Consider the following 27624-nt stretch of genomic DNA (forward strand, 5'->3'; position numbering starts at 1 on the left):
TTGGCATTTTAACACAGCAACAACTTTTATTGCTTTTGAGCATTTCGCTAGAGCGGACCTCATCCTATTGCACAGCTGTTTCATTTTGGCAGTTTAGAAAGTTGCAGTTAAAAATGCTTTCTTCAAAGCAAAAACAAATGAAATGCCCAGTGTGATTGAAGGTAAAGGCGTGCAGGCTTCAGAGGGACAGGGTCCATTGCTTTTCCTCCCCATGTGGACCATCTTTGATCAGCAGCTGCGTTTGGACAGTACTTCCGGACCCCAATTTCCAGAGGCCCTTTGGAAATCCTGATCCATGGGGCCCCATCTATCAGGGAAGTCAGAGCCCAGCCCTTCAGAAACCTGAACAAGCTGGTCATGAGGATAGTTGCAGAGAGCTGGAAGCCGACACAGAGCTAGCTGGGGCGATCCTGTTTGTCTTAAAGCAAGGGGAATGGAGTTCCTAAGGCTCGACAGGGGCCCATAGTCGTTCCCCCTGTTCTGCAAGCTTAGTAAACCCAGGAGACAGGCACCCACTGCGGAGAACTGCATGCCCGGTCAAAGGCTTCTTGCAGTTTCTTAAGGGTTTCATCGACGCTGTTATTGACCAGTGAGAGGTCAAAGTAGTGAGCATACTGGCTGCGGATGGCCTCGGAGTCCTTCTGCAGCTGCTGCAGGGCTTCCGTCTGTGGAGGAGACAGAAAGAGGGAGGGAGGGGGAGAGAGGGCGCCACGGGTGGAGCAGGGATCCACCCGTCTGCACCCCAGCACCACCGATTCCAGTAAAACATACAAGTACAGTGAGATTGTGTTTCCCCTCTAGCAGATTCACTGAAGATGAAACTGCGTAACATGCTCCTGGCACAGGGACGACCTCTCTCCACATTCCCAACACAACCCTGCCTGGAATCTCTCCTACAGATATATTTGCACGTGTCGAACGCCGTACGCACAGGGCCATCGATTGTCGTATTATTTATAATAAGTTTTAAACCTAAATAGCCATCAAGGAGGCAATGAGGAAACTAAATGAGTCTCTGCTATATCCACACGATGGGAGACCACACAGCTACTGAGAAAGACCCAGGGAGGTCCCCACGCACACGTTCAGTGCAAAGCAAAGTGCTTGCAGGGTGGGTTTGGGGCAGCTCGGCTCTGGGGAGCGAGGAGGCTTTTCAACACGGTCCTGGCCTTCCTGCCCCTCCCCACACAGCATGCACCACGTGGGCCCAGGGCCGCCCCTGTTCTTCACAGTGCCTGCCCTGCCCCCAGATGCCCCTCTTAAGCCCATGTCGCACCAGTGTCAGGATCTGCTCTTCTGGAACAATGGCCTGGCTAGTGCATTAACAACTGTCTGCTGAACGGATGGGCCAGGCACACGTGCTCTGGCCCCTGGCCAGGCGGGAAGGGGACGGCAGCAGGCAGGGTTAGGTTTAGGGTCGGGAAGCTGAGCTCTGCCGGCGCTCTGGCCAACGATCCGGACCGATGCCCGGTCCTCGCGGGCCTGGAGAGCGGCCCCGCCCCCCCAGCACAGACCCTTCAGTCCCACCTGAGTGCCCTGGTCAGTGGGTGCGATGAACACAATGAAGGGTGAAAGTTCTGCCGTCCGAACAATCTTCAGGGTCTGCAAAAGGAGTGGAGGAAGAAGAGAGGGGAAGAAAAGGAGTTAGCTGTCATGACGGACCTCTGCGATCAGCATCTTCGGGCCTCGCCAACCCCTGCACTGTCTCCAGCATGTCTGGTCCTGCTCTTCTTCCTCCAGGTGATCCTGGTGAAAGCTCGTGGCGCAGATCTGCGCTCGCTTGAGGGTCCCATGAGCTGTGCTCTTCAGCACCCTTTCCCCATCCACTCCTGCCTTCCATGCCTACCCACCTGGGGCTCAATGTCAAGGATGGCGATCTTGTCCTGCTTGTGAATCTGGTGCACTGTTTCAAATTTGGTGCCAAACATGTTGCCCTGGTAGCTGCCAAACTCCAAGAACTCGTTGGCAGAGATGCTCCGCGTCATCTCCTCTGTGGAGATGAAGTGGTACTCCTTCCCGTCTTCTTCACTCTTCTTGGCCGGCCGTGTCGTATCTGTGCACGAGAACCCAAATCCCTGAGCAACTCAGGGCCTCCTTGGCTCCCGAGGGCTCGGACGCTGGCGTCGCCACCGCCACCCCAGCTGCGTTTAGCGCAGGGAGTTTACCGGAGGGGTGTCTCACACAGGACCCCGAGGGGCTGACTCTGGGAAACGAAGCGGACCAGGAAGTCCCCCATCCGCCCAGAACACACGTAACTGTCAAGAGCCAGAGCCAAACGTAGAAAGTTCGTACCATCCTCCTCCCTTTATGAAGGCGCATCTCTCAAACACCAACCCCAGGGACACGGAAGCTCAGAAATGAAGAAATGACAACTGAAAATATTTTAGAAACAGATCTCCAGGCTACAGTCAGGATTTCTGGGAAGTACACTGAAAGTCTCCTTTTCGTTGTTTGGAAAGAAGAGTACTTTGGTTTGCTTTAAACTCACACTGTTAAATGCTGGAATGTCCTTAAGTCACAACGTTTACGATTACTCATGTAAGTGGTCCTCTGAGTAAAACGTGCTACAGATGCTGTAGCTTGAGACGCGACCCCCTGGTCTCCTGCGTCATCCTCTGGTCTGTCTCAATGGGCGCCTTCTCCTCAATCCACAACTGCCGCGCGTCTTTCTTTCCATCTTATAAAACGATGACTCTTCTTTGACCTGAGTTATCCTCACCTCTTACCCTTTCTAACTCACTTCTCATTCTAACTTATTGAATGACGGAACTGTCGTGGTTATTTCTACCTCTAAGGCCTTCTGCTTTCTGACCCCAGTGTGTCACTCTGTCCTCAAAGGCAAAACGGAGAAGCAAGGAATAAAAAAATACTAATAACAGGTTTATAATCCAGTTTTCTACACAGATTCGCTCCTGGGAATGGAACTGATCTAAGCGTCCGCCTGACTGCTGGCCCGACTCTCCTACAACAGCTGCCGGGGTTACGTGGGCCTTACTGAGCGCTACTTTGAGAAAACGTTTCATGAAAATTGGTGGCTGTCCTGTAATTTCCTTAGCCACTCAATGGACCGGAAGAGAGCTCTCAGAGTGATTTAGGCATATGAGAAAGTGTTTATAATATAAATTAAAATGAAAAAAAGTAACATAAGTTTTTAATAACGTATTATTTGTTTAATCTTTTAAAGCAGTATAAAAATGTTGACCGCTGCTTCTCTTATGTAGACAAACAGCACAGCTACTTTTTTAGTGGGAGCAACTATGGGCACAAATTTGTATCTTTCCAAATTGGCTTTTCTTTTTATAATCAAACATTTTTTTAAAAAAATCACAAAGGGGCTTCCCTGATGGCGCAGTGGTTGAGAGTCTGCCTGCCGATGCAGGGGACACGGGTTCGAGCCCTGGTCTGGGAAGATCCCACATGCCACGGAGCAACTGGGCCCGTGAGCCACAACTACTGAGCCTGCGCGTCTGGAGCCTGTGCTCCGCAACAAGAGAGGCCGCGATAGTGAGAGGCCCGCGCACCGCGATGAAGAGTGGCCCCCACTTGCCGCAACTAGAGAAAGCCCTCGCACAAAAACGAAGACCCAACACAGCCAAAAAAAACTAAAAAAAAAAAAATAAATCACAAAGGAGGGACTTCCCTGGCGGTCCGGTGGTTAGGACTCAGCGCTCTCACTCCTGGGGCCTGGGTGCCATCCCTGGTCAGGGAACTAAGACCTTGCAAGCTGCGTGGTGCAGCTGAAGAAAAAAAAATCACAAAGGAAAAGACAGATGACTATGTGATCGTGTCCTCGAGGCCCCCGAGCTACTCACACGGGGCGGGGTACGCGAACTTGTCCGGGCTCTGGCTGAGCAGGGCGCTCTTGATGTGGCTGCGGCCCACCCCGCTGGCTCCTGCACAGACAGAGGAGATAACGGCTTCCATTTCTTTCCCCAGACACAAAGGTGGGGCTAGGAAGAGGAACGGGATAGGGGTTTGCATCTCTCAGACCCCGAGATGAGCCACAGGTCAAAGCCAGTTGTGTGGCTTCTGGGCTGGGGTCAGGAGGATCGGGGTCTCCAGACCCTGGGGTCCCAGCTAGGATTCCGAAGACAACTGTCATTTCCACAGGGGAGCCCGCTACCACATGGCATTTTCTGTTTATTTTTGAAGTATATTTGTCTTACTGGACTCTCCAAAATGAATGGAACTGACTTGTACTGGAAATTTAAACAGAACCCTCATACAGGTCCTCTAACCAACTCATGTTTTCACTCTAAAGATGGGGAGGACCCGGAAGCATAGGCCTGGAGCACTCCTACTGCCGCCAGACGGACAGACAACCTAAAAGAGTTAGCTGCTGAAAACCATGTGAGGTTTACCCTCTGTTGTAACGTGAACCCAGGGGAGTCCTGGTAAGGACTCAGAAAACTCCTTATATCTGCTCCACATGGAGGACCCAAGACACCTGCCTTCTTGTTTCCTCTTCTTCCTCACTGCCCTTGTTTTTTTTTTTTTGAGAGAGGGAGTGAGGGAGGTTACGTACTGCAGGCAGGGAAATAAGAACAGAAATGTACTCTAAGTGGCAAAGCAATGAGAAGATACCGATGAGCACCAGGGTCTTCCTCTTGAATGCAGGGAGCCGAACGACTTCCTCGTAAGAAACAACATCCAACTGATCAAAAACTAGAGACAAAGAAAAGCAAGCTGTGTTCACGCCAGAGCTGGGCACACAGCGAAGGCTGCGACCGGCTATACCGGCTCGGACACCATCAGGGACAACCTGGATCGTGGATGCCCTTCCTTGGGGTCTATTTTTCGGTTTTCCCAACCCCCACACCATCTAAACTCAGCACGGCTGTTGGTCAGTTCTCTGGACTCGAATTTTCTCTAATCTTTCGGCCCCCACCCTCTCCACTTCTTCTCCACAGTTCATTACCCGACGCGCCCATCATCTCCCCTTATCTCCGGCTCGCGCTGCTGTCCCTTCCTCTCTGCCACCAGCGATGCTCTGGCCACATCTGCCTCACTGGAGGTTCCTGACACAGCTTTCAGGCCCTGTGCTTTGCTCCCGGCAGGAAGGAGGCATTCAACAAATAGTAGCTCAATCGTAGACTATTCTTCACTTGCTATCTACAATCCGCTCAAACCCATTTATAATGTTCATATATTTCCAACCGCGGCAGCTAAGGGACAAAGTCTGAATTAGTTCTAAGGAAAACAGGCCACTGTCTGGGGCTACTCAGACCCTGCAGTTGGCCATACTGATGGCACTGATGTACTGGGAAAGGTCTGGAAGGCTGTCGGGTTGGCCCCCTGGGGGTGAGAGCGATGTGCGGGCAGCGGGGAGGCTGGGAAGCGTACTTGCGCTGTGCTTGGCCAGGTACTTGTCTTTGTACTTTTTCTTCTTCCCGAAGGGACTGCAGCTCGGAGCCTCACTCGGAGCAGACTGAGCCCCGCTCGCCACTCGCCTGGAGGGAAGAGATGACCGAGGACGTGGGTGGCTTCTTGGTGTAAAATCCCCGGGGTCATTCGCCTGTGCCGTCCATTCTACACAAAACCCCCAGACCCATCTGCCTCCTGCCCTTTGTGTCATCCCAGACCCCGTCCTCCTCCGACAGAGAAAGAGGGGGCTGCAGTCCCGACGCGGGCTTAGGGACCTGAAGCTTAGGGAAAGCATTTGTGGCAACACAGACCCACGGATGAAGGAAGAGCCAGTCCGGCTCATCAAGGCATCGCTGCCCCCCTGCCCATTCTTCCAGGAAAACCGGAAGGTTGGCCCGGTTGGCAAACAGAAACTGCACACAGGATGACAGATCTCGGAAGCTGAGCAGCCGTGGTGGGCATGGGTCCCCGTCCATTGGCAGCTCACCACTCCTGCAGCTCGGGGGAGGGGATGAGGCCCGCCGACTCCCGGGAGGAGCCTTCCACCCGTCCCTGCCACCAGTTGCTGTCATCCTTGTTGATGATCTGGATGATGTCCCCGGTGACGAACTTCAGCCCCGCCTCCTTGCAAGGGATCAGGTTGTCCTTTTTGGGATCATAGTCAAACTGTGCTCTCATGAACATCTGAAAAAGAAGGCTACTATCTGAAATGCACTTGTTTCCTTGTGAACGTGCCCGAAGTCCTGACCCCACGATCTACTTCTATACAGAAGCTTGTCAGTTACGATATGTGGATACACGTGCTCACCATAGCATTATCTATCAGAGCGAAATATTAGAAACAATCTGATTTTCCAAGAATGGGGAATCAATCAATTAAATATGGCCATCTACAGAATATATTACCAAGCAACTATAAAAATCAATTTGTAGAAGAATATTTAATGTCCTTGGAAAATGCTGCTGATATAACATTAAATGAGAATATCATTAAATAAAAACAATACCTAGTATGCTTGAAATTTTAAAAGAGTATTTCTTTATACACAGAAACAAAAAAGACTGGAAGAAGCTATATCAGAATTTAATACCAGTTTCCTCTGCTAGGAAGATTAGGGGTAAAAATCCAACCCAAAGAAATAAAGAAATAATAAAGAGCAGAAACCAGTGAAACACAAAATAGAGTTGAAAGGATCAAGAAAGGCAACACTGGTTCTTTGAAGATTCATGAAATTAAGGCTGATTAACAAACTAGAGAAGACACCATTTCCCAGTAGAGAGCACAATGTAGCACCACCATCACAACGGCCAAAATGAAGGAAAAAAAACCCAGGTAATTCTAAGTACTAGTGAGGATGTGGAAGAGCTGGAACTTGCAGCTGCGAATGGAGAATTGTACGACTACCTTGGAAAGTAGTTTGGCAACATCATGAAAGATGAACACAGCCTACAACTCATCAGAAATGCACCGAAACTCAGGTACAAAGAGGTTCACGGCAGCACTAATTTTTGTCAGAACTAAAAAGCTGGAGTCACAGAAGGCCCTCCAGAGCACAGTCATACAACAAATGAATAAGAAGGAATCATCTGTTGCTACAGCACAGACTTCATACCGAGTGAACAAAATGAGACACTACACGATTCATACTGCATGAGTCAATTTACACAAATTTCAAAAAGGGGCAAAACTCGTCTCTGGAGTTAGAAGTCAGGGTTGGCGGGACGGGAAATGGGCACGGGGACTCTTACGGTGCTGGTCACGTGGGTGGGTTCAGTTTGTGAAAATTCATCTAGTTTTACACTTATGATTTGTGTCCTTTATTGTGTATGTGCCCATACACACCAAACCTTCCATTTAAAAAATGTTTTTTTAAAAGAAGATTATACCATCATACGATAAGTGACCTGTGACAGAAACTTCAGAGTTATTTATTTTAAATCTTCCTTCTTCCACATTTATCTGTCAGGGCCCTGCAGCCCCAATGAGCTGCAAAGGGCCAGTCACGCCCGTGGTCAGGGAAACGCCTGCCAGTTTGTAACACATGTTAGTTTGGTTCAGAGAGTACCAGGCAGCTATGCTTGTTGAGATATTTACAATCACATCATTTCAATCAAATTCAAAGAATACACACTGGGCCTGAATCCTGCCATCATCACAAGAGAGAAAATGGCACCACCTACCTGCAGTGCAGGAAGCCGATTTTGCTGGTTGGGAATTACTTTTAATGAGATCATTCCTTTGGTTTCTTTCTATTAAAAAAGAAAGGTGAAATAAAATTGTCATGTAAAACGAACCGGGGTGACTGGGGGTTTCATTAAGTCATTTTTCCCCTCCCAAAGTCCTGGGCATATTTTTTCCCCAATAGCCATCTTTACTGTACACTTTGAAATCTTGTAGCACAATGCTTCCTCCAAGACAGAACTGTCATGTGCCCCATAAACCAGCATAACAACATGGGGACGTACAAAGAATAACGAACAAAGGCTAATGGTTTTCCCTCCTCCTCGCAGTCGACCCCCAAGAGGTCCCCAGAAGTACTTAAAATGAACCCTGGCACACAAATATCCACGCGTTTCTCCACACCAATAAAGGGCCAGTCATGTGTCTAAATATTTACACACATATTCATACATGTGTATTTTTGCTGTTTGTTTTTAAGAAAAATGGGGTTATACTATATGCATTACTCTATGACTTGCTTCCAGGTTGATACATGAAGACCTCACTCACTCTGTCTCATGGCTCTGCCGCATCCCCATTACTGGGCGTGTCCACTCTTGCCAGTTTTTTTTTTATTACAATCTGCTGCAGTAGACACCCTTTAACGCGTGTCCTTATATATTTGCATTTGATTTATACAGAATAGAACGCCATGATGGAAATGCAGAGTCAAAGGATAAAAACAATTTTATAGCTATCCTCAAATTACTTTTCTAAAAAACTATAAAAATTCCACTCTCACCAGGAGTATATGAGATTCCCTTTCCCCCGAAATTCTTGCCACAATTACATGTTAACGTTCGTTTTAAATTTCTGCCAATCTGATGGGTGGAAATTATTTCATGGTTGCTTTATTTTGTAATTTTACTACCATAACCAAAATTGAGCACTTTTCAAGAGCTCATTGGCCATATGCTTTTTCTTCTTATATCTTTTGCCCAGTTGTCTATTTGGTTGTTTGTCTTCTGAAAGCCCAGAGTCCTAACCACTGGACAGCCAGGGAACTCCCCAGTTATTTGTCTTTTTATACAAAGTTTAGAAGCACTTTAAATATTAGAGTTGTTAACTGTCTACCTATTATATGCACAACAAGTATTCCTTGTTCATGGTAACTTGTGCCACGACACAAATTACCTTTTACATAGTTGATTTTATTTACATAAATCAAAAAGAAGCACAAATGTGGAATGTTCACATACTTGAAATGGTTTTTATGCAAGACGAAGGGATACAGCTGTGCCATCGGCTCAGAGAAAACACGTGCATCACGTTCTATTGAGAAGCAACCATTAGGCCAAACTGCTCCTCGTGTTGGTGACCATGAAACGATCCAGCCAGTGTCCCGGTGGGAAACAGGTGGCCCGCTCCAGAGGGTGGGAAGACGCTGAATGAAGGGTCTGGGGCACGTGGTCTGACACTGTTTGCTGGATATGTCTGTTTGCTGGATATGTTTGCTGTTTGGTGGATATGTCTTGTAAGAGTCGAATTTTCATCTACCTGTTCTCCCTGCAGTGTTTTCTTTTCTACTCTTTTCTTTGTGGAAGGAACTGGGTCGTTGGTTCTATAGAGTTTCTCATAGGTGGGTTATGCCTACTTCAGAGTTATATTTTACAAACCCCTTCACCCTCCACATTCATTTGCCAAGGTCCTGTCCGTTCTATTTCTGGTTGTTTCTTTTCTTCTGCTTGCTTTGGGTTTCATTTTTTTCTCCTTCTTCTAGTTTCTGTGGGTAGAAGCTGAGGCTGTTGACCGAAACCTTTCTCGTTTTATAAACCAGGCGTTTCCACCTTGGTCCGAGTTCAGTGACATCCCGCAAAATCTGATACACTGTGCTTTCATTTCTATTCATTTAAAGACAGTTTCTAATTTGCCTTGTGATTTCTCCTATGGCCTGTGACTTCTTTTTTTTTTTTTTTTTTGGCCTGTGACTTCTTTAGAAGTGTGTTAACTTCCAAATATTTAGGGATTTCCAGGTGGACAGTGCATTTTTGTATGGTTTGAGTCCTTTAAACCTGCTGAGGCTTGTCATGTGGCAGGGTACACAGTCTGTCCTGCAGAATGTGGCAGCCCTGCCAGTGTTCGCTTCAAGTATTTTGAATCCTCTGTCATCAGGTACATGAATGTTTAGGATGTGAGTCATTTCAAGAAGCAGGGTAAATCTGGTCCCTGTTCCTTCATCTTGGTCAGAAGTGAGGTCTATCCTTAAACAGCCATGCTTCAGAGCTCTCTAAGGTTCAGTTTCCTAAGCTCTGGTTCAAATTAAACTTCTCCCTAAGTTGCTATTTTCTGCTTCATTCCCTGGCTGGTACCCTGGCATCTCCTTGCTGAGTGCCTGAGGGGTGCTTCCTGCCGGCCGTGACCAATTACACCCAACTACCCCATGTGTTTTTTCCTGCTGTGGTTACAGGAAGGGTCTCTGCTGTGTGCAGGGGTGGACCTATTATAGCCCAGTTGTTCTCTGTAACAAATCTATGACATAAGAACAGCAATTGCTACCATCTTCATTTTACAGATGACCTAGAGAAGTGAATTCACCTGCTCCAAATCACAGGGCTGGAATAAAGGAGAGCAGGATTCAGAGCTGCCATTGCAGTCCAATGCTCTTTCTAAACAGACACTCTGGGTCTTTTGCCTTGTTTTAGAAGTTTACTAAATGAAGACAGAGAGCTGTCATTTCTTGCACAGAATAAAGATTAGCAGTGGTAAGAGGCCCTTCAATGAGGTATAAACACTTTCACAGAAAAACGAGGTACACAGACACCAATGTGGATTGATGCTTCACGAAGACAAGGGCATAGTGAATACCCACCATTGCCTTCTGCAGCTGATCTACTGAGTGATTAGTCACGTTCGTGCCATTGATTTCTAGGATCTCATCTCCGACGTGAAGGGAGCCTACCAACAAAAGAACAAACGTCCAGACAAAAGAGGTGTCAACAGAAGTCAAAACGCCACAGAAAAGAAACCAGGATCTAGAGCATGTTGTACGATAGACTGTGTAGAACACACAGGGTTGAAACCATTCAACCATGAGAGGCGGGAATGTTCTGTTCATGGCCTTCAGGGACCTAGCGAGACAAGCACTCGACGGTTTAAGACCGTGTCATCCTCCTTGACCTCAGGACTCCAACTGCAAAATAAAAGCGCTTGGTCCTGAAAGTGTCCTGGAACTAGAGTCCCCCTGATGTCAAGGGGCTATGACACAGCTGTACACACTCCAAGGGACAAGAAAGCGCGATGTTTCTCTGTTGTTTAGCTAAGACCTCCAAATGCTACCAAGTGGTAAAGCTAATCACTGTTTAGATTCTATGTGAAGAATGGGTATCAATACTTGTGCTACCCTTGATACACAGAAAAGCACTTCTACTAAATGACGCATCTGCAAATTGACGGCAGCTTCACATGGAGATACAACAGTTATTTGTAATTATTTGTTAGTATCTATTTTCTCAGTTTATTTTTTTTCTTTTCTTCTTTTTCTTTTATTTTTGGCCGTGCCACGTGGCTTGTGGGATCTTAGGTCCCCGACCAGGGGTGGAACCCGCACCCTCGGCAGTGAAAGCGCCGAGCCCTAACCACTGGACCACCAGGGAAGTCCCTATTTTCTCAGTTTAACTGGTAGCCTCAGGAGGTAGAGATGGTCTGTTTTCTACACTGCTATGTGTTCACAGTCTAATGCAAGGGTTTGCATATAGTAGTTGCTCAAATGTTAACTAACTGCAAAAGTATTGGCATAAATAAGTGTATAAGAATGCTCAGAGGGAGCGACAGTGGCGCCGGGCGATTCATCATTCTAAAGAGCCAGTCATTACGGTACAAAAAATCTCTTGGCACACACACAAATGCTCCCTGTTTTGAATGCTATAAGCTTCGTGCCCCTCAGCCCTGAACAGGGAGTAAAGGACGAATCCCTGAACGAAACACGCCTGTACCTTGTCTGTGAATCATGCCGCCGTGGAGGATTCTGGCCACAGTGCAGGACTGCTTCTCATTCAGCTTCAGCGTGATTCCCTGGAAGACAGATGAGGGCACAGCAAGCTTAACCGCAAGCTCTTTCTGAGTTGATCTTTAAGACAACTTAAGGCAACTTCTTGGGAGAAATATTTTCTGTCTGCACACGAGGTGTCGTCAACTGGAAGGGGCAAGAAGCCTGCCATGAGGGGCCCGGGGTGGTGAGGAAGAGGGATTACCATGGGCTCCTCGGTGACCTTCTCGAACTGGATGAGCCGCACCTTCCGAGCCTCCTGGCCCTGGGCCCGGGCGGGGCTCCCCGGGGCGGCGGGCCCGTTGGTGTACATGTCCTCCATCACGGCGCTCAGCTGGGGTGACACAGTCTGTCGGATCAAAACAGCAGAGAAATGTATGAAGCAAGCAGCCGTCGGGTCGCTGCTGCGCGTCTAAAACCCCAAAGGCTCAGCAAACCAACGCTTATCTCCTAAAGCTGGTGGCCAGTTGCATTAGACTTGATGTGAAGCGTTATTTATCCAAGTGGCTACCCCTGCCATCAGCCCGAGACGACACATCAACTGTGACCCCTTGACCCCAACCATGAAGACAGCAAAGCTGGACGGATTACACTCTAGAAAGACGTCTTTAGTATAAATCTGAAGTAATTTAAGGCCCGTGGCCTTGGCAGGAGGGCAGACAGGGGGATGGATTTTGTAATCCATGATGTTGGGTCAACTCCGCACAGGCAAAGGGCACATTGGTTCCCACATCACTTTATATACAGAACCAGTTCCAAACGTGAAAGGTAAAACAACCAAGCTTTGAGAAGAAAGCACAATACATCTTCAAAACCTGGGAGGAGGCAGAAAACTGTAAAAAAACGAAAACTAAAACCACAAATACTTTAAAGTTAAGAATATCTGTTTGTGGAGAAACTCCACTGAGACAGGCAAAGGTTAGTAGACACAGAGAGCAATAATCAAAAAGCACACAACTGATCTCATCAAAACTAAAAACTTCTCAGCAAAACTCTCAGCCTGAGAGTACAAAGACTTATACCCAGAACATGTAAAGAATTCTTCTCACTCAATAACAGGATGATGAGCAATGAAAAGATGGACAAAACATCTGGCAGACTGTTCACTAAAGAAGGCCTATGAGGGCTTCCCTGGTGGCGCAGTGGTTGAGAATCTGCCTGCCGATGCAGGGGACACGGGTTCGAGCCCTGGTCTGGGAAGATCCCACATGCCGCGGAGCAACTGGGCCCGTGAGCCACAACTACTGAGCCTGCGCATCTGGAGCCTGTGCTCCACAACAAGAGAGGCCGCGATAGTGAGAGGCCCGCACACCGCGATGAAGAGTGGCCCCCGCTTGCCGCAACTGGAGAAAGCCCTCACACAGAAACGAAGACCCAACACAGTCATAAATAAATTAAATAAATAAATAAATAAATAATTTTTAAAAAAAGCCTTTGGAGAACCAAAGTGCTTTCCTATAAGAAAAAGAAGGCCTATGAAGAGCCAGCATCACCGTGATACCACTCCGCAGCCGCGAGGGAGCCTACAACGAAAAGGACAGATGTCGGAAACGCCCAGACATCGCCGGTGGGAACGCTAAACGGCGCAGCCCCGAGGAAAAGAGTGTGGCAATTTCTTATATCAAGTTAAGCATACGTTGACCCTATGCCCTGGCAACCGCACTCCTAGGTGTTCACCCACAGAAAGGCTTGCACACAGAAGTTCACAGCAGCTTTATTAACTATAGCTGAAAAGTCCACCTGCAGGAGGAGACCATTCATGAGGTTTTAGAACAAGCAAAACTACAGTAATAGAAATTTAAGACAGTGGTTGCCTCTGATAGGATGGGAAGGGGTAGGCTGGGTAAGGGCATGACAGACCTTCTGGAGTGGTGATGGTCCAAACTGTGACCAGGGTTGGGGTGCACAGGTGTATGCATTTGTTAAAACTCATCCAGTGCATTTCACTGTATGTAAATTTAACCACAAAATTTAAAAAAGAACCATAAAGAAATACTGAACCCTAGCCGATGATATGCATGCTGAAGCTTTTAGGAGTGAAGTGCAAAACAACAAAAAAAAGGTGAATGGATGGTTTTTGGATAGATATGTGATAAAGCAGACATGGCAAAATGTTAATGGTAGAATCTAGGAGGTATGGCTAATGGAAGTTACTATAAAATTGTTACACCTTTTCAGTGAGATTGAAAATTTTCAGATAAAACATTGGAAGGGAATGACACTCAGACAGTGAAAAGGCCACGGAGCAGGAAACTGGAACCCTCGTGTGGTGCCCTACTGTGGATGGACTTCGGGGTGCTTCCAGGTTTGGGCTTTTAAGAACAGTGTCGCTCTGAGGCCACACGCCAACGAGAATAAATGGCTGCTGCACAATATGAATAAATCTCCTTGAAACGCTCCTTCTCCTGATACAACAGTCAATCAAAAACAATATGGAGAAGGAAGAAGCCCGACCCTGGTTTAGGTAAGGACCGAGCTGAAAATGGATTGTGGCTGGGGGCGCCCCTCAGAGACCGTGGGGAGGGAAGATCTTCCCAACGGGTGGAGCCGTGAGCAGGACACCTCGTCTGCCACTTGGCGGCAAAGGAGAAACGGGAATATCCCCAGGTGGGAACAGCTAGACCTATCTGTCTGTCTACGGAATGAGGGAAATACTGACAAAGAGAAACTGCCTTGTGTAGCAACTAGAACTTCAAAAACCGCACATGACATTGAGTTACACGGCACTGCTATTAAAGCAGAATTGTCTAACAAAGGGCTATATTTAGAAAAGTGACTTATGAGACCTGGGAGCCCAGAACCACACAGAACTTCAAGGTCGTCTACAGTAGATAAGCCATTAATACAGTTACCACTGCATCTGTGCGGGGGCATCCTGGCACACAGACACCATGTAGCCCTGAAAAGGAGGTTCAGAGGTTAATCTGGAAGACATATTAAGTGGAAAAAAAAAAGAGTGAGGAAAGGTATGTTATCATCAGCATAAACAGTGAAAGATAAGAATATCTTCATATTTGCTTGTAAATGCATCATCTCCCTCTGGAAAGAGACATGAACAACAGAGAGGAACTGGGTGACTAGAGAAGGAGGTGAGAAGTAAATTGTATTCGTTTCATCTCAAATTAATTTCTAAACAGGCAAATGAAAGCCTATTATTCCTAAAGCCCTACAAAGTACAATGCTTTCTATTCTGGCAAGATAGAATTTTCCTAAGTGATTGTGATTTAGGTTCAAGTTGGCAGCCTAAGTACTTGCGTGTAGCCTGGACCCTGTTTAAATGAGACCAAATGGGGGAGGGTAAATAGAAACCCACAGACAAAAAACAGGAAGTCATCAGGGATGAGAGATTTCAAAAATTTTTCCAGAAGACAGCTGAGCCTGGAACATGCACATAGGAGGAATTGGCCGGGGCACAATGGGCTGGAGCTCGGACTTCTGAGAAAACATCTCCTGAAAAGCTGCCCATCCAACCTACAGCTCCACTTTCAAGGCAGGAAGAAGGAAGAAGGGCCAGGCCAGTGGCATCTGTCCCAGAACTTCCCCAATGGACATCTGCTCATGTCTCATCAGCCAGAACTGCAGAACACAGCGTGGCCATCCCAGGCTGCACAAGGGGCTGAGAAAATAAGAACTGAGTTGGGCATCTTGCCATCCCGAACAAGATCAGGGAGAAGCGGGGTCAGCAAGAAGTGGAACAAAGCTGTTGGGTCAGCAACCGGTCATAATAACACAAAATCCTTTACTAACTTTCCCTTTCTACGATCTACCTACAGCAAATCATGAAACAACACTAAGGTCCACACACACATGACAGAAAAGAGATGAAGGGCTACCGATCCTGTGACTACAGTGAGAGGGAAAGCTGACGAAGGAATGAATGCAGAATTTAAAGTTCTGCTTTGTTTTGTTTCGCTTAGTAACAATCAGAAGACCTGTCCCTGTGGAACCTGCCCCCCTGCAGATGGGCACACGCTCTCTAGCTCACTCCCCACTGCGCCCTGGGAGGAAAGCTAAGCACGAGCTGTGGATCCTCCTGCATCTGGGATGTTATTTCTTACACACAAGTGGCTTCACTCACCCAATCCCTGCAGGTTACATGAAAAAAGTACCTCTGGACGACGTGTAATGTACGTGATGTAAAGGCACAGGTCCTTGAACAGCTAAGACAATTTTGAAAAGGAAGACAGTAGAAGGAATCAGTCTACATGGTTTCAAGATTTATATGGTTACGAATAATCAAGACGGTGTGGTCTGGTAAAGGGACAGACACAAAGATCAATGGAACAGAAGAGAGAGCCCAGAAATAGACCCACACAGATACGTCCAGTTGATTTTGACAAGGTGCAAAGGCAATTCAACAGAGGAAGGGTAGTCTTTTCAACAAATGATGCTGCAGCAATTGGACACCCATAGGCAAAAAAAAGAAACACTGAACTAGACCTTTAAAATGGATCATGGACTTAAATGTAAAATGTAAAACTACAAAACTTTTTAGAGAAAAACATAGGAGACAGTCATCAGGGTTTAGGGCTAGACAAAGAGTTCTTATACTTGGCACCAACAGCGGGATCCATAAAAGGAAAAACTGATAAATTGGACCTCTTAAAAATGAAAAACTTTACCCCCGTGACAGCCTGTGTGAAGATGATGAAAAACATCATCATGTGGACTGAGAGAAAACATTCACAAACCCCACATCCAACGAAAAATTCTAACATCCAGAGTACGAAAAGAATGCTCCATATGCAACAATGAAAACAATCTAATTAGAAAACGGGCAAAAGACATGAACAGATATTTCACTAAAGAGGATATGGAAGGAAGGATGGCAAATGAGGACATGAAAAGATGTTCAATGTCATTAGTTATCAGGGAGAAATGCAGATTAAAACCATAATGAAATACCACTACACACCTATCAGAATAGCTAAGATAAAAATTGGTGACAAGACTAAATGCTGGTGAGGATGCAAAGGAAACTGAATCTCTCATCCACGGCTGGTGGGAATGTAAAATGTTACAGCCATTCGGGAAGAGAGTTGGGAACTTTCTTAAAAAACTAACTGACTACTTTACAACCTGGCAATGGCACAAGACAAAAGTTTGTGCAAAACGTGTACATGAAGGTTCAGAACAGCTTTATTCGTAGTAACTCAAACCTGGAGACAAGGAGAACAGCCTATAATAGGTGAGCAGTTCAACAGACTGTGGTCTATCCATACCTCGGGACGCTTCCCAGCAATAAAAAATTGCATACAATATGATTCCAGTTATATAACATTCTAGAGATGACAAAATTATAGAGGAGGAGAACAGATTAGTGGTTGCCAAGGGGACACGGGGAGAGGTGACTATAGAGGGGTGGCACCAGAGAGGTCTCTGTGCTGATGGAACAGTTCCATATCTTGATTGTGGTGGTGGTTACATATATGCAGACATGCGACAAAATGGCACAGAACTACACTCACACGTCATACCAATGTCAAGTCCATGGTTTTGACGGGGTACCATTTTTGAGCTTGTAGTAGACAGAGGTGAAGTTATTGCATAAAAGAACTAGCAAAATGGCTGGCGAGTCGCACTTGTTTGCAACCGAAGAGCTATAACTAAGAGAGCACAGTACCAAAGAACGGGCAGAGAGGCAACAACCAATCCTTGAGACATCTGCAGGGTACAGGATCAGTTTCCAGACTCTGGATGGGTAAGTAAGAGGCCACAACACACAGTGACCAAATAGTTCCTCAAAGCATTGCCCATGGCGACCTGGAACCATGTGGTTAAAACTCTTCAAAGCTAGGTAGCTATTGCCACAGACCCATTTGAAGAGAATGAGATCAAACAGCTCTCTAAGTAGACTCAAGAAAACTGGAGGAAAAGCAGCGTCAAGTTGGAAGGAAGAATTCTTTCTCTCAAATTAAGCATCTATACTATTTGTATATTTTTACCATGTGCATGTGTTAAGAGACTGAATGTATAGAATGAGGAGTTCAAGGATTACTGACTGAATGACTGCTGTGAATAGACAAAGAGCTCAAATCTCAAATTTCTGGCCTCAAAGCATGAAATAAAACTTAGGACTTTCCTTGATCCTGACTTACAAATCTTTTTTCACTAGTAGTTGTGGGGCTGAGAAAGCTGAAAACCAAACCCAGAAATTAATCCCATGGATTTATCAGCATCTACCATGTACCTGTGTCAGTACCCAAAGCAGGTATTGGTGGCCATAAAATCTGAAAACATAGATCAGATTATTTTATCATGTGCTGTAAAGTGCCATCAATAAACCATTTATGATGATTCACCTGTGTTTCGAGAAGCGCTGGGCCCGTCTACAATGACAGGTTCGAAAGTCTCAGTCCATGGAAGACAAAGTGACCTTTGCAAGGGGCCGACGCCTACGTGATTGTGTGCCTGGAACAGGCAGATAAAGCGGCGCCCTCCGCTCATCGCCTTCTCATTCGGCTCCGTGACACAGATTGCTTTTAACACATCAGCCTTTAAATTAAGGACTCAGCACCCAGGAAAGTTCAAGACTTCCTACCTGAAAGGCTGGTCTTTTAAAAGTGCTTACTCATCAAGGCGTCCCCCTTCGGGATGACTCAGAGCCACTATCACGCTCACCCAGAAGCTGCAAATGATAAGATAAACGGAACCCTCCGACGTGGCGACCAAAGAACCAACTAGCAACAGTGAGGCTTCCCTGAAAGCTCAGCAAGAGGGGGCCGGCCTCTCCTCAACAGCGCCTGACGTGCAGGAAACTCCCTCAACCAGCCCCCCGCACCCCTCGCCGCAGACAGTCCCAGGAGCAGGGCTAGACAGACCGACAGACGCACACGGAGCCAAGGTGCTTCATTGACCCCAGCCGTGGGGCTGAGACCACACCAAGGGCAGGACACGTCCACAGAGTTCAGCTGGCCCAGACCCAGCTTTGAAGAAATGGGAAGGTTACCCGCCTGCCACTCAGGGTAACTAACTTGTCCAGGTTGACAACTTAGACTGCAGTCTGTCCCCTGTCCCATCCGTCCATCTGTCCACTGGCCACGTGCCGGGCACCTGTCCTGCCCCTGAACTGCTCTAACTTTTCTTGTTTCCATAGCTGGTAATACATTCATTCCAACGTGCTACCAATATTTCGTTTGTTTACTTTGTCGCTGCAAAGCTGAGCCATTTTTGAGCCCTTAGCAGCCCCGCGACCACCAAGTGATGCTGAACAATGTGGTCAAAGGTACTAGATTGCATTTTGCAGACTTCACTTCACAACTCTGAGACCAGCCTTCATCCCCGCCGCCCCAGCAGGACGGGGGCAGCTCTGCAGCCTCTCGGCCTTTAATCACACACACTGCTGGGGTGGCAACGCCTGTGCGCTGAAACCCCCTTCAGAGGAAACATCTGCAGCGGGTTCAAAGGGCAGAGGCAGTGGCTCAAAGGAAGTTGGGATTAAAAAAGAGATGAAAAACAAACTTGGCAGCGGGTGGCTTTCCCACCCAAACGGTTGGATTAAGAGTCGGTGACAGCGAACGGAGGAAAGAACAAACATTTGTTCAGCCTACTGTTAGGCTCTTTGCCAACTGTTTCCACGTGGAGACTTAGAAGGCCCAGGCCAAGAAGGCAAGTGATCGCCGCAGACAGCAGGCGAGGTCAGGCTCCACTTTGGGAAAGAAAACAAGAAAAACTATGAGAAAACCAAGAGGGCGCAAGGTACCAGAAACAGCTGAGCACTGTTTCCCCACAAATGACAAGAGCCGGGGAAAAGAGTTGGGGAAAGACGAGCACCTCAGAGCCAGAATTTTCTGGCAAGTGACTTTGGAGCAAAAACCTATAGAGTCGACCCTTGAGTGTGACGGGTTTGAGCTGCACGGGTCCACTGACACGCGGATTTTTCCCACGGTAAACACCGCAGTGCTACACGATCCGTGCTTGGTGGCCTCCGCGGATGGGAGTCGTGGTCACACAGGAGCCGTTTCAGCGGCAACTGCGTATGTACTTTGCTCATGTGTATTTCTCTATGGGAAGGAAAAACAGAAAAGTGAAGACTCAGAAAAGAAAATGTCACGTTACAAAATTTGTATTCTGGTTCCCTAATTCAGAGCTTTTCTTCCCATTTCCCACCCCTGGGGTCACTTCCCCTCCTTTTTTAGCAACAGTGAAAGATGTGAGCAACTCACTGCTTAGGGGAGAAAAATCTCTGCAGTCAATGAAATGTCAACTGATTTCATCTCCCTTGCCCCAGGGGACATTTGACAGTGTCTCAAGACCCCCGTCAACCCTGACTGTCCCCTGCCTGGAGCGCTATTTGCCAGTGCCATCCTGGCCCAGGCACAGCAGGTGATGCCGCGTCTCCCCACCCAGGAGCCCACAGACAGCTCTTCTGAGTGGAAACTCACCTGGAGCCTGACTTATTTCTTAGGTCATTTCCCATGTGGGACAGGCCCAAGTGAACTTTCAGGGACTTTCAACGTATTGCTTCAGGTCATGGGAGAAGGGCTACTTCAAACAGGACTGAAGAGAAAAGTAGGAATTTTACAACCAATCTTATGGGCACTAAGGGATTGTAAAAAAGAACAAGGTCAGAGAGAGCTCATAAAATGTTTCTCCAAGGAAGGAAACATATACTTAAATATGGGAGACAGGCTATACTTCAAACCTACTGCAAAATTATATTTTGACAATACTTTTTCAATACCAGATGTGGAGTATAATCAGAGGTGAAACTTTGGGTTTCCAGTCTTTAGAGCTTTTATAGAAAGCAATCTCCCTAAATGTAGCCTTTGGCAACATGAGTTTATGAACTCCTTTAAAGCCAACAACTTCCTTACAACTTTTCTTGGTTCTTGCTAGGACAGCAAAACGTGCTACTGCTGCTGGACAGGCGTTACGTCAGGTCAACATCACTGCAACCCTCTCAGCAGGTCCATTTTACAGAGAAGAGAAATCAAAGGCACAGGGAACTTGGGCAGCAAGAGGGACGCAGAGCCCAGGGTTGGCAGCAGAGACTGCTAAGAGCCCCAGAGGGAAGGTGAACCTCAGGAAATAAGAATCAGCAGGTTCGTGGGGTCAGGCCACCTTTCATCGTGTGGACATTCTTCTTCCAGTGTCCACACCTTGGCAGATCTGGATGCTTTTCATTCAGTGCTTTACCAAGTTTTCTTGTTTCATCTTCAAATCCTTTCATACACTCAAGCAAACTGACTAAGCAACAGACTGTATCTGCTATTGCAGGATCAACTCACAGCTCCACAAAAACTGCTAATTACTCAGAGGGCAGTGAAAGGGCCTCTTTTCAAAACCGCACGCAACTTCTCCAGCCTCCCCACCAGGAGCAGACAGGTCTACACAGGGTCTGGGCACTGAGTTACAGGTGACACTCAGGTTTCCGGGGATGGGGGAAATGAACCTAAAGGACCATCGGGGAACTTTCTGGAGTGATACAAATGTTCTACATTATGATTACGGTGACGGCCACATGATGGGATGCATCTGTCAAATGTCATTGAACTGCACAATCAAATTCGTGAATTAGATGTATGCTAAGTAAACCTCAATAAAGTTGCCAAAAGAAAATTTAATAAAGAGAAGTGGATTTTTTTGGGGGGGAGGTGAGTTAAGGCTCAGCCAAGTGAGCTGATTGTGGGGAAAAAAAAAAATCCCATGTGTCCAAACTTATGAGAAACCAAGTAGTTTTAGAGCCTGAGCCCCTCCTAGTGTACATGCTGCCGCCTAACTTCCAATTTTGCCTTGTCAGCTGAATAACCAGCGTCTTCCCCACGGGTTCATCCTGATTTGCAATGACAGACAGGTGTGAATGCGGAGACCTGAGCTGATGCCACCCAGCCCAGAGTCCACAGCTCTACAGTCTGCTTTACCTTGTGCATCTTCAGTTTCCTCATCTGTGAAAGTGGACGGCTATGCTGAATCGCATGTCCACCTCTTAAGTCACTTATTAATTCAGCAAACATTTCTGAGGACCCACTTACCAGGCATTTAAAATGTAAAAAGTGAGTGTGAAACAGCCCTGCCCTGGAAGATCTTGTAGTCTAGGAAAAAGATTCACACTGTGAGTTCTGAGGCTGAGTTATCAAAGGCAAGATAGCTTCTGCCTGACCCTCTCTCTCTGTCTGTGTGTCTCCGTGGACATCCTTTCTTGGAACCTGGCCACCGCGTTGTGAGAAGGCCAGGAGACATGGAAGGGCTGCTGGCCGGTGCTGGCTGATGGCTGACAATGAGACACAGCGTCAGCCTTCAGATGAGTGAGTGAGCGAGCATCCTGGTGGCCGTGCCCTTGTGGGAGAGACCCTGAGCGACAACCTTACCTTGCTGGGTCCTCGCCACACCCAGAAGTATGAGAGGTAACAAGAAAACGATCAACCTTTCCCTCTGGGCATCTTTGAGGATCGAGGTGATGAGCTATTTATGGGCCATCATAGGAATCTGGGGGGCAGAATTACCTGTGAGGTGACTGTCTGCCCACAAACAGACACAGGGGTCCACCCATCTGTGCCCCAGCACCAGGGGCCCTGCCTAAATGCACAGGGATGGTGAGTGAGCACTTCGGGGCCAGCGTTGGCTTTTACAACCCTTTCTGCTGACACAACCACCAAGCAGTCCTACTCTCGGATCTGTTCCTTACAGTCTTTCTGTGACCCTGACTTCCGTCCACGAAGAAGTTTCCCTTGACCTTAATCAGCTCTCGGTCGAGGCCGCGGCCTCTCCCGATTCTCGCCTGGAGGCGCTACTGGGGGCCACCAGCCACCGCGCCCGGAGTCCCGCCCGAACCCCGCCGCCCGCCGCGACCTCCACCCCGGGGGCAGGACCCCCGAGGGCAGGGCGGCGGGCGGGGAGGGACCGCGGCGGGAGGCGCGGCCTAGCGACGAGGACCGGCCCGCATCCCGCGCCGGGCCCCGGGGGCAGCTCACCTCGGGCCGGCTGCGCTTCTGCAGCAAGTGCTCCAGGTAGAGGTCGGAGAGCGCCGTGCGCATGGCACCCCCGCTCTCGCCCTCGCTCGCCTTCAGCGTCATCTTGCGGGACCTGGGACGCCGGGCGCCGGGACGCGGGGACGCGGGGACGCGGGGCCGGGCGGAGCCTGGAGCGGCAGGGCCCCGGGCCTGCGGTGCGGAGGCGGCAGAGGCGGCGAAGGCGACTGGGAAGCGGCGCGGCTGGTCAGTCACCACCCCGCAGGCTGTGCGCCGAGAGCGCGGGGGAGGAGCTCCGCCCACGCCCCACCCTCGCCACGCCCCTGAACCCGCCCCCCGCCTGCCCCCGCCCCCTGGGCCCCGCGGGCCCCCGGCGCTGCGCCCCTGAGGGCCGGAAGGGGGCGCTGCTCCCGCCGAGGCCCCTGCGGCCGAATCCCAGAGGGGTCATAGGAAAAAGCACACCGCTCCCAAACCGCAGAGGACCCCCGGCCTGGGGCAGGTTGAGCGCTCCACCTACACCCGGGCCGAATTCGTGGGGATGGCGGGGGAGCATCCGAGGGCTGCGACGGCCGCCCCTCCGACTCCAGGCTCCACCCATAAACCGATGCGGGCACAGGACATTGAGAAAAGGCCTTTTAAGGCTCCTGCGCTGCTGTTATTTGTCTTAGGCTACATCTCCTACTGTTAATGCCACAAAAAAATTGAGGGATCAGTGGAAGCGAAGAGAGCCAACATTCCTTCCGAATCCTAGAGCAGAATTCCTTATACCCTAACACCTTCGTGGCGTTAAACCAGCAGCCTAAAGGACGACAGACTTTCTGAACAAAACAAACATTTCCTGTGCTTACAGAGCTCAGGGCTGTCCACGATCTGTACACACCTTTACCTGATAAACACCTGGCCCCTTGACCCCAAGGGAGTAACCTCGCAGTATTATAAGCAGTTCATTACTCTATGTAATCTTATTTGGACCTTCCAGTACCTCATAGACAAGAAGGGAAAATCCAGGGGCAAGAGTTTGCAGCCAGATCACCCAGTTTTCTCTGCTAAGAGGCTGAGCTCACGTGATTGCTGGCTCCCTTCCCCAAGATTACCCTGAAGGAACTATAGGAGGCTGAGATACACACACACACACACACACACACACACACACAGAGGCAGAGACAGAGACACAGAGAGAGAGAGAGGAGAGAGAGCTATTGAAATTAAGACAGTGCGATACCGGTGCAGGGATAGATTAATGGAGCAATGAGATAGATTAGAAAATGCAGAAACGCACCCAGTCACGTGTATAACTGTGTATACGATACAGGTGCCATGTTAGGTAAGTAAAGAGGGACTTTTCATTAACCAAAGCTGGAAAATGGTTATTTATATTGAAAGAGATGAAGCTGGAACCCTCCTCCATGCTATATGCAGAAAAAAAATCTATTCCAGATGGATTAAGGACTTCTGTGTCAAAAACACAACTTTAAAGCTCTTGACAGAAAACAGCAGTGAAGAACTTTTAGACTTCGAGATAGAGAAAGATTTCTTAAACAATGCAGACAAACCATTGACTATAAAACAATATTGATCAGTTTGACTTTAGCATTAAGAACTTTTACTCATCAAAAAGACAAACTAAAAAGCAAAAAAGACCAGTTGTGCTTTTGCAGAAAATATTTTCAATACACACAACTGACGAAGAATTCCTATTATGAATATATAAAGGTCTACAAATTAATAAGGAAAACACAAACAATCCAGCAGATAAATGAGTAAAAAACACGAATAAACATTTCACAGATGGAGAAACACACGTGAACAATAAACATATGAACAGATGTTCAACCTCATTAGTGATCAGACCGCAATGAAATACCACTGCACCTCCATTCAATTATCAAAAATTTAAATGTCTAACAATATCAAGTGTTGGAGAAGATGTGAATCCATATGAGTTCTTGAATATTTCTGCTGGGAGTACTGCTGTTGGCAGTACTATTTAGGAGAACAGTTTTGCATTATCTCATAAAACTGAACACTACCTCCTGAGCCAGCAATCCCACTTCTGGGATAGGTTTTGTGAAACTTGATAATCTAATTTTAAAATATGTGTGGACTTGTAAAGAACAAGAATTGCCAAAGCACTCTAGAAGAACAATGTGGGGGAACTGCCTTCTAGATCGCAAGACTTATAACAAAGCTATGTTAATTAGGAGAGCATGGTATGGGCACAGAAATAGACAAATAGACCATTGGAACAGAAGAGAGAGGAGAAATGGTGACATGACAAGAGGCACTGCAGAGCAGTAGGGAAAGGACACGCTTGCAGTAAGGGCAACTGGGGATCCATAGGATCAAAACAGAAACCGAGACTGGTTACAGGTGAAGGCAAACACGCTATCTAAACTATTGCAGTCGGAGAACTTCAGAGGGAGTGAGTCCTCGAGCAAAATGTAGTTAAAGTTTTTGTCGAGGCAGAGCTCAGGGTGGAAAAGTACTGGGAGGGCAAGTCGGCTGACTCAGAGGATGCACGGTCATGCAGCCGGTCTTTTTTGCGACATTCCCATGCCTTTTTCTGGTCGGCCGGTTCCAGCTCAGGGTGCTCAGCGCTCAGAACCAGGCTTTGCTCCTTGGAATTTATTGCAGCTATCTGCTTTTCTCAATTCCTAGAACTGCCTCGAGGCACACAAATTCAGTTCAAAGTTCATGACTGGAAAAATATAGTTTCTCACAGTGTTTTTAAAAAATGAAATTAGACTTTACCTCACACCATACAAAAATTTATTCCGAGTAGCTGAAGGACTTAAAGGTGAAAGGCAAAACTATAAAACTTTTAGAAGACAATATAGGAGACATCCTTTATGACTCTGGGGTAGAAAAGCACTTACGCAGAGGAAAATGATTGCCAAATCGCACTACATTAAAATAAGCACTTCTTACCCCTAGGTTCTTCATGACCTTTTTTTTTTCTTAGATTCCATATATATGTGTTAGCATACGGTATTTGTTTTTCTCTTTCTGACTTACTTCACTCTGTATGACAGACTCTAGGTCGGGAATAAAGACAGAGACCTACTAGAGAATGAACTTGGGGATATGGGGAGGGGGAAGGGTAAGCTGTGACAAAGTGAGAGAGCGGCATGGATATATATACACTACCAAATGTAAAATAGCTAGCTAGTGGGAAGCAGCCGCATAGCACAGGGAGATCAGCTTGGTGCTTTGTGACCACCTAGAGGAGTGGGATAGGGTGGGAGGGAGATGCAAGAGGGAGGGGCTATGGGGATATATGTATACGTATAGCCGATTCACTTTGTTATAAAGCAGAAACTAACACACCATTGTAAAGCAATTATACTCCAATAAAGATGTTAAAAAATAAATAAATAAAATAAAATAAAATAAGCACTTCTGCTGATCAAAATACATCATATCGAGAATGAAAATACAATCCTCAAACTGAGGGAAGATATTTTCCACATCTTTAGCCTACAAAATATTAGTATACAGAGTATAGAAAGAATTCCTACTGATCAATAAGGAATAACTGAAACTAAAATTAGAAAAATGGGCAAAATTCATAGAAGAGAAAGACAAATGTCCTATAAACACATGAAAAGGTCTTCCATCTCATCAGTTATTGGGGAAATGCAAAGTAAGAAAACAATAAGATACCATTACTTATCCGCCAGCTTGGCAAAAAATTGAGAGACTGGTGATGCTGCATCTTCTCAAGGATGTGGATGTATTTAATAATTGGTGCCTTTGACTCAGAAAGTCAATCACAGTGTGATAGTCTTCAGAGGAACTCTTGCACTTGTACACTACAAGACATGCAGTAATATTTAGAATAAAAAAGACAGAAACAGTACAGATGTCCATCTACAGTCGATGGTGTAAATGATTACAGATCTTTTCATACAGTTGGGTGGAAATGGGCTACAGGCATCCACGTGGATGAATCTCAAAACACAAAATAAGAAAATCACAGGAGAATGCATGCCTATGATTTAGTTTTTATAGTTTAAAAAGAGGCAGGGCTCTGGCGTGAGGAGACAGGATGGGGATTACAGACCCAATGCAGCCAAAAATAAATAAATAAATACATTTATAAAAAGAAAAAGAAGCTTAAAAATTCTGGGGCACCAAGCCTAGGGATACTTCAGGAATTTTAAAAATACAAGCAAAATTAAATAATATATTGCCAAGCATAACTGGCAAAAATATAAAGAAAACCAAGGAAACAACGCAATGTTCAAGAGAGTAGGAGGAGGAAGGGCTGTGAGCCTCGAGCAGAACCTGGAAACTCTGTACAAGCGCTACGTGGACCAGCGTGAGGCTTTAACATGCTCCCAGCCTGTGACCCAACAACTGCGCGTTCAGCAGTTTGTCTTAAGGAACAAGCTGCGCAAGATATAAAGACTATAAAGATGTGTGTAAGGATGCAGCTCTTCTTTTCATTGTTACTTAGACTTCCTTCCCCAGCTCCCATGTGCTGAGTAGTGGGGGGGAAATTTAAGTAAACGTCCAATCTGATTTAAAGGTTAGTGCAAGCTGCTAAGTTAAACTGTCACTTCAAGTTTGATCAGAGGATGGTCTCCTCCTGCTGTGTGGAGTGTGGGACAAAGGGTGTGTGGCTGGATCTCACCTCCGTGTCAATGAGAACATCCATTCGGTCTTTCTTCCTCTTCGCATCTTTCAGGCAGTAGATTCCTAACCCCATCCCTGCGCGTGCTTAGGCCCCAAGTCCGGGAGGGATCCCCAAAGCCTCCCATTCCCACACCTCACCCAACCCATAACCGAATTCTGATCCTCTTCCTTCACCCTCTGTCTGGATTCCGACTCTTCCTGCAACTCCGCCGACTCCCACCCTGGTCCCAACGAAATTGTCTCTCACCTGGATTTCGGTAAACCTCCCGGCTGGTCTCCCTGCTTCTGACCTTCTCAACATGGCAACTGAGATGACCCTTTAAAAACACCCATCAAATGATGTCCCTTCTCTGCTCCCTGCTTTCTGTTGGCTCCCAGTAGAGCCCAGATGCTTTCTGAGGCCCCTGGCCCTGCTGTGCCCTCCACCCGAGCCAGGCTTGGTGTTTGTTTTGTTACCTGCCCAGAACAGGAGGTGTTCAATAGTGCCCACGGAGTGAATGATTTCC

At 47.2% G+C, this 27624-nt stretch overlaps 1 protein-coding gene across 3 annotated transcripts; it reads right to left on the reverse strand.

Annotated features, from left to right (window-relative positions):
- On the reverse strand, positions 1–27434 carry MPP1 (MAGUK p55 scaffold protein 1). 3 transcript variants are annotated; one of them, XM_082447856.1, is made up of 12 exons: positions 22484–22761; positions 11776–11919; positions 11518–11596; positions 10395–10480; positions 7546–7614; positions 5852–6048; positions 5344–5450; positions 4585–4665; positions 3813–3893; positions 1851–2053; positions 1528–1602; positions 1–665 (listed from the first exon to the last, which is right to left on the reverse strand). In XM_082447856.1, the coding sequence occupies exons 1-12, from the start codon at positions 22583–22585 to the stop codon at positions 489–491; spliced, it is 1401 nt and encodes a 466-aa protein (XP_082303982.1). In that variant the 5' UTR covers positions 22586–22761; the 3' UTR covers positions 1–488. The 3 variants fall into 3 exon arrangements, with proteins under 3 accessions (XP_082303982.1, XP_082303983.1, XP_082303984.1); XM_082447857.1 differs by lacking the exon at positions 22484–22761 and adding an exon at positions 27366–27434 and having other exon boundaries at positions 6–665; XM_082447858.1 differs by lacking the exons at positions 3813–3893; positions 4585–4665 and having other exon boundaries at positions 6–665; positions 22484–22762.
- Between the last annotated feature and the right edge of the window lie 190 nt (positions 27435–27624).

The sequence above is a fragment of the Balaenoptera physalus genome (assembly GCF_965194825.1).
Source record: "Balaenoptera physalus genome assembly, chromosome: X".
NCBI classification, from domain to species: domain Eukaryota; kingdom Metazoa; phylum Chordata; class Mammalia; order Artiodactyla; family Balaenopteridae; genus Balaenoptera; species Balaenoptera physalus.

What these genes read in the sequence shown, in the direction of transcription:
- MPP1 (XM_082447856.1), bottom strand. Translation starts at nt 22,585, where the DNA reads ATGACGCTGAAGGCGAGCGAGGGCGAGAGCGGGGGTGCCATGCGCACG. An exon ending in AGGTCACCGAGGAGCCCATG is followed by an intron (nt 11,597 to 11,775) that starts GTAATCCCTCTT and finishes TCTGTCTTCCAG; the next exon opens with GGAATCACGCTGAAGCTGAA. An exon ending in TCCCCCGAGCTGCAGGAGTG is followed by an intron (nt 5,451 to 5,851) that starts GTGAGCTGCCAA and finishes TCTTCCCTCCAG; the next exon opens with GCGAGTGGCGAGCGGGGCTC.